We start from the raw sequence: 6,703 nt of genomic DNA on the forward strand, positions 1-6,703 counted from the left end.
CCTCAATAAGGGATCATACATTTTTACCTGGATTCACCTGGTCAGTCTATGTCATGGAAAAAGCAGGTGTTCCTAATGTTTGTCCACTCAGTGTGTTTTTACTCACTAGCGCTCATAGGTTTGAGCGTCCGGTCGAAGGTGGGGAGCGCCGTGGGCCCGGTGCTGCCGCCAGGCGGTCTGACCCGGCTGGCGCTGTCCCCCGGGCTCTGAGGGGGGGTTGGGAGCACGGCCAGGGGGGGCCCTGGATCCCTGGGAGGAGGGGTGCATCGGGGGGGGGGTCCCAGGAGCATGAAACTCCTGAAGGATACGCTGCCTCTCCTTCTCCAGCTCCTGCCGTCTGATTATGGAGTCACATTAGTGTCAATATTGATCAATATTTAATATTAAAAAAAGGTCCAATGCAGCCATTTTGATCTTAATATCAAATCATTTCTGGGTAATAGTATTGTACCGTACTGGGATTTTTGACCAATTGAAAACTATTAGCAAAGAGTAACTTCTCAAGCAAGACTTTGCTACGGCTGTCAGTGAGTGGTCTGAGTTGGGAGGGGAAAACTGGTGATGTCACCACGCCAAAACTCCATCCCACCAAAACAGGCGGAAGTTCCGGTGACCTTCAAACAGCTCTGACACTAAAAGGGCATTATCATCAGTTTTCACAGTACTATTCCAACATCAGAGTGTGGAAGTATATAGAAAACAGGAAAATCACATTTTTGACTGCACTGGGGAAATGATGCTATATTCATTCAATCCAGTTTCAAATCATGAAATAGCCGACAAGTTAAATGTATGAACTCAATGATTCACTCATTGAGTCAAATTACAAAACATATTAAATTCAAAATTACATCTTAAATGCAAATGAAAAAACGATTAAATTGAGATGAAGTTTCTGTTGGCAGTGATGTTCCTCTCATACCTGATCATCTCCTCGAACACGCTGACCTGCTGTTTTCCGTTGGCGCCTGCAGTTCCACCACACGCTCCCGCTCTGCTTCTAGCGCCTGCTGCTTCCACTGCTGCTGCCAGGGTTGCCTCCTCCGCTTTCTACACACACAGTAGCACACACACACACGCCATCAGAAAATCAACCAAACCCGGTGGGCAGAGGGCTCTAACTGAGGGATAATTGGAGAATGGGCAGGAAGGTCTAGAGGTGGGCAGGAAGGTGCTAGAGGTGGCAGGGAAGGTCTAGAGGTGGGCAGGAAGGTCTAGAGAGGTGGAGGAAGGCTAGAGGTGGGCAGGAAGGTCTACAGAGTGGGCAGAAGGTCTACGAGGTGGGCAGGAAGGTCTACAGAGGGGGCAGGAAGTCTAGAGGTGGGCAGAAGGTCTAGAGGTGGCAGGAAGGCTAGAGAGTGGGCAGGAAAGGTCTAGAGGTGGGCAGGAAAGGTCAGAGAGAGGTGGGCAGGAAGGTCTACAGAGGTGGGCAGGAAGGTCTACAGAGGGGGCAGGAAGGTCTACAGAGGTGGGCAGGGAGGAGGTCTAGAGGTGGGCAGGAAGGTCTAGAGGTGGGCAGAAGGTCTACAGAGGTGGGCAGGAAGGTCAGGTGAGAGAAGGTTGGCATGAGAAGGTCTAGAGGTGGGCAGGAAGGTCTACAGAGGTGGGCAGGAAGGTCTAGAGGTGGGCAGGAAGGTCTAGAGGTGGGCAGAGAGGTGCTAGGAGGTGGGCGAGAAGGTCTAGAGGTGGGCAGGAAGGTCTACAGAGGTGGGCAGGAAGGTCTACAGAGGTGGGCAGGAAGGTCTACAGAGGTGGGCAGGAAGGTCTAGAGGTGGCAGGAGCAGAGTGGGCAGGAAGGTCTAGAGGTGGCAGGAAGGTCTACAGAGGTGGCAGGAAGGTCTAGAGTGGGCAGGAAGGTCTAGAGGTGGCAGGAAGGGTCTACAGAGTGGGCAGAGGGTCTAGAGGTGGGCAGGAAGGTGACGGGGGTGGGAGGGACAGGTCTAAGAGTCTAGAGGTGGGCAGGAAGGTCGTAGAGGTGGCAGGAAGGTCAGAGGTGGCAGAAGGTCTAGAGATGGGCAGGAAGGTCTACAGAGGTGGGCATGAAGGTCACAGAGGTGGGCAGGAAGGTCAACAGAGGTGGGCAGGAAGGTCAACAGAGGTGGGCAGGAAGGTCTAGGTGGGCAGGAAGGTCTAGGGGTGGGCAGGAAGGTCTAGGTGGAGGGTGGTGGGCAGGAAGGTCTAGAGGTGGGCAGGAAGAAGTCTAGAGGTGGCGGGCAGGAAGGTCTAGAGGTGGGCAGAAGGTCTAAGAGTGGCAGGAAGGTCTAGAGGTGGCAGGAAGGTCTACAGAGGTGGGCAGGAAGGTCACAGAGGTGGGCAGGAAGTCTAGAGGTGGCAGGAAGGTCTAGAGGGGCAGGAAGTCTACAGAGTGGCAGGAAGGTCTAGAGGTGGGCAGGAAGGTCTACAGAGGTGGGCAGGAGGGTCTAGAGGTGGGCAGGAAGGTCTAGAGGTGGGCAGGAAGGTCAACAGAGGTGGGCAGGAAGGTCTACAGAGGTGGGCAGGAAGGTCAACAGAGGTGGCAGGAAGGTCTAGGGGTGGGCAGGAAGGTCAGGGGAGGAGTCTAGGGTGGGCAGGAGGTCTAGGGTGGGCAGGAAGGTCTAGAGGTGGGCAGGAAGGTCTAGAGGTGGGCGGGTGGCAGAGAGGTCTAGAGTGGGCAGGAAGGTCTACAGAGGTGGGCAGGAAGGCTACAGAGGTGGCAGGAAGGTCACAGAGTGGGCAGGAAGGTCTACAGAGTGGGCAGGAAGGTCTACAGAGGTGGGCAGGAAGGTCTGGAGGTGGGCAGGAAGGTCTACAGAGGTGGGCAGGAAGGTCTACAGATGGGCAGAAGCCTTGTTACCTTCTTGATGAGATACTGTGCATGCTCCTGCTCATATAACTTGAGAAGAGCCTTCTTCAGCACCTCTGCTTGAGGGAAGGCCACCTCCTTCAGTCTCTGTTGGGACAGATGACAGCATGTCACATCACAAGAGAACCACAGAGGTCCTCCGGTACCCCCCAACAGCCCAACCCTGGTCCTCCTGACAGCCCAACCCATGTCCTCCGGTACCCCCCAACAGCCCAACCCTGGTCCTCCGGTACCCCCCAACAGCCCAACCCTGGTCCTCCGGTACCCCTGACAGCCCAACCCTGGTCCTCCTGACAGCCCAACCCATGTCCTCCGGTATCCCCCAACAGCCCAACCCTGGTCCTCCGGTACCCCCCAACAGCCCAACCCTGGGGTACCTGGGGGTCCTGGAGGACCAGGGTTGGGCTGTTGGGGAGTACCGGAGGACCAGGGTTGGGGGTACTGGAAGACTGGAGTGTGAAACAGTTAGAATTTGGAATGGTACCTTCAAGGTGTCCTTCTTCTCTGGAATGTTGGCTGTTTTGTAATCTCTATGTTTAGGAAGCTTCTCAATGAAGAGCCTGAATAGAAGCATGATGATAAACAGAAACACATCTTCATAACATTGCAGAAATTGGAAACTTTTTGACAAAAAATGATATATTAAAACTAATCCATGCTTTTGTCACTTCTAGATTAGACTACTGCAGTGCTCTACTTTTCGGCTACCCGGATAAAGCACTAAGTAAACTTCAGTTAGTGCTAAACACGGCTGCTAGAATCCTGACTAGAACCAACAAATGTGATCATATTACTCCAGTGCTTGCCTCTCTACACTGGCTTCCTGTTAAGGCWAGGGCTGATTTCAAGGTTTTACTGTTAACCTATAAAGCGTTACATGGGCTTGCTCCTACCTATCTTTCCGATTTGGTCCTGCCGTACATACCTACATGTACGCTACGGTCACAAGACGCAGGCCACCTTACTGTCCCTAGAATTTCTAAGCAAACAGCTGGAGGCAGGGCTTTCTCCTATAGAGCTCCATTTTTATGGAATGGTCTGCCTACCCATGTGAGAGACGCAGACTCGGTCTCAACCTTTTAAGTCTTTACTGAAGACTCATCTCTTCAGTAGGTCCTATGATTGAGTGTAGTCTGGCCCAGGAGTGTGAAGGTGAACGGAAAGGCTCTGGAGCAACGAACCTCCCTTGCTGTCTCTGCCTGGCCGGCTCTCCTCTCTCCACTGGGATTCTCTGCCTCTGAATCTATTACGGAGGGTGAGTCACTGACGTGATCTTCCTGTCCAGTTTTGCGCCCCCTTGGGCTCACAGGATGAAGGAGATCTTTGTGGGCTATACTCGGCCTTGTCTCAGGGTAGAAGGTTGGTGGTCTGTTGATATCCCTCTAGTGGTGTGGGGGAGTCTTTGTGGGCTATACTCGGCCTTGTCTCAGGGTAGAAGGTTGGTGGTCTGTTGATATCCCTCTAGTGGTGTGGGGGAGATCTTTGTGGGCTATACTCGGCCTTGTCTCAGGGTAGAAGGTTGGTGGTCTGTTGATATCCCTCTAGTGGTGTGGGGGAGATCTTTGTGGGCTATACTCGGCCTTGTCTCAGGGTAGAAGGTTGGTGGTCTGTTGATATCCCTCTAGTGGTGTGGGGGAGTCTTTTGTGGGCTTACTCGGCCTTCGTCAGGGTAGAAGGTTGGTGGTCTGTTGATATCCCTCTAGTGGTGTGGGGGAGATCTTTGTGGCTATACTCGGCCTTGTCTCAGGGTAGAAGGTTGGTGGTCTGTTGATATCCCTCTAGTGGTGTGGGGGAGATCTTTGTGGGCTATACTCGGCCTTGTCTTCAGGGTAGAAGGTTGGTGGTCTGTTGATATCCCTCTAGTGGTGTGGGGGAGATCTTTGTGGGCTATACTCGGCTTGTCTCAGGGTAGAAGGTTGGTGGTCTGTTGATTCCCTCTAGTGGTGTGGGGGAGATCTTTGTGGGCTATACTCGGCCTTGTCTCAGGGTAGAAGGTTGGTGGTCTGTTGATATCCCTCTAGTGGTGTGGGGGAGATCTTTGTGGGCTATACTCGGCCTTGTCTCAGGGTAGAAGGTTGGTGGTCTGTTGATATCCCTCTAGTGGTGTGGGGGAGATCTTTGTGGGCTATACTCGGCCTTGTCTCAGGGTAGAAGGTTGGTGGTCTGTTGATATCCTCTAGTGGTGTGGGGGAGTCTTTGTGGGCTATACTCGGCCTTGTCTCAGGGTAGAAGGTTGGTGGTCTGTTGATATCCCTCTAGTGGTGTGGGGAGTCTTTTGTGGGCTATACTCGGCCTTGTCTCAGGGTAGAAGGTTGGTGGTCTGTTGATATCCCTCTAGTGGTGTGGGGGAGATCTTTGTGGGCTATACTCGGCCTGTCTCAGGGTAGAAGGTTGGTGGTCTGTTGATCATCCTCTTAGTGGTGTGGGGGAGATCTTTGTGGGCTATACTCGGCCTTGTCTCAGGTAGAAGGTTGGTGGTCTGTTGATATCCCTCTAGTGGTGTGGGGGAGATCTTTGTGGGCTATACTCGGCCTTGTCTCAGGGTAGAAGGTTGGTGGTCTGTTGATATCCCTCTAGTGGTGTGGGGGAGATCTTTGTGGGCTATACTCGGCCTTGTCTCAGGGTAGAAGGTTGGTGGTCTGTTGATATCCCTCTAGTGGTGTGTGGGGCTTGCTTTGGCAAAGTGGGTGGGGTTATATCCTGCCTGGTTGGCCCTGTTGGGGTATCGCCGGACAAGGCCACAGTGTCCCCCGACCCCCCTTGTCTCAGTCTCCAGTATCTATGGTGCAATAGTCTGAGCCAGGGGGCTAGTGTTCCTCCCGTCTATCTGGAGTGTTCCTCCCGTCCTATCTGGAGTGTTTCTCCCGTCCTTATCTGGAGTGTTCCTCCCGTCCTATCTGGAGTGTTCTCCGTCCTATCTGGAGTGTTCCTCCGCTCCTATCTGTTCCTGCCTATCTGGAGTGTTCCTCCGTCCTATCTGGAGTGTTCCTCCGTCTATCTGGAGTGTTCCTCCCGTCCTATCTGGAGTGTTCCTCCCGTCCTATCTGGAGTGTTCCTCCCGTCCTATCTGGAGTGTTCCTCCCGTCCTATCTGGAGTGTTCCTCCCGTCCTATCTGGATGTTTCTCCCGTCCTATCTGGATGTGTTTCTCCCGTCCTATCTGGAGTGTTTCTCCGCTCCTATCTGGAGTGTTTCTCCCGTCCTATCTGGAGTGTTTCTCCCGTCCTATCTGGAGTGTTTCTCCCGTCCTATCTGGAGTGTTTCTCCCGTCCTATCTGGAGTGTTTCTCCCGTCCTATCTGGAGTGTTTCTCGTCCTATCTGGAGTGTTTCTCCTGTCCTATCTGGAGTGTTTCTCCTGTCCTATCTTGGTCTCCTGTGTGAACTTAAGTATGCTCCCTCTAATTCTCCATCTCTCTCTCTCTCCTCCCAGAGGACCTGAACTCTAGGACCATGGCTCAGGACTACCTGGCCTGAGGACTCCTGGCTGTCACCAGTCCACCTGGCCTTGCTGCTGCTCCAGTTTCAACTGTTCTGCCTGCGGCTACGGAACACTGACTGTTCACCGGATGTGCTACCTGTCCAAGACCTGCTGTATTCAACTCTCTCCCTCTCCTTTCCTCCCTCCCTCCCTCTCACTCTCTCTACCACCCTGCTGTCTCAACCTCTGAATGCTCGGCTATGAAAAGCCAACTGACATTTACTCCTGAGGTGGTGACCTGTTGCACCCTCTACAACCACTGTGATTATTATTTGACCCTGCTGGTCATCTATGAACGTTTGAACATCTTGAAGAACAATCTGGCCTTAATGGCCATGATGTACTCTTATAATCTCCACCCGGCAAAGACTGAAGAGGACCTG

At 53.1% G+C, this 6,703-nt stretch overlaps 1 protein-coding gene and 1 long non-coding RNA gene across 2 annotated transcripts in view; one reads left to right on the top strand and one right to left on the bottom strand.

The window, feature by feature from the left end:
• The window catches only part of LOC112071519 (STAM-binding protein-like A), a 39,767-nt gene that overhangs the window by 25,409 nt on the left and 7,655 nt on the right, over window positions 1–6,703 (bottom strand). The window contains 3 exon segments of the mRNA XM_070439421.1: window positions 1,021–1,050; window positions 2,834–2,929; window positions 3,327–3,402. Coding sequence (XP_070295522.1) covers window positions 1,021–1,050; window positions 2,834–2,929; window positions 3,327–3,402 — 202 coding nt within the window.
• Window positions 2,022–2,629, top strand: LOC139024540 (uncharacterized). Its single transcript, XR_011475878.1, has 3 exons — window positions 2,022–2,110; window positions 2,377–2,458; window positions 2,593–2,629. It is a non-coding gene; the product is annotated as an uncharacterized lncRNA (long non-coding RNA).

The sequence above is a fragment of the Salvelinus sp. IW2-2015 genome, unplaced genomic scaffold (genome assembly GCF_002910315.2).
Source record: "Salvelinus sp. IW2-2015 unplaced genomic scaffold, ASM291031v2 Un_scaffold1630, whole genome shotgun sequence".
NCBI classification, from domain to species: domain Eukaryota; kingdom Metazoa; phylum Chordata; class Actinopteri; order Salmoniformes; family Salmonidae; genus Salvelinus; species Salvelinus sp. IW2-2015.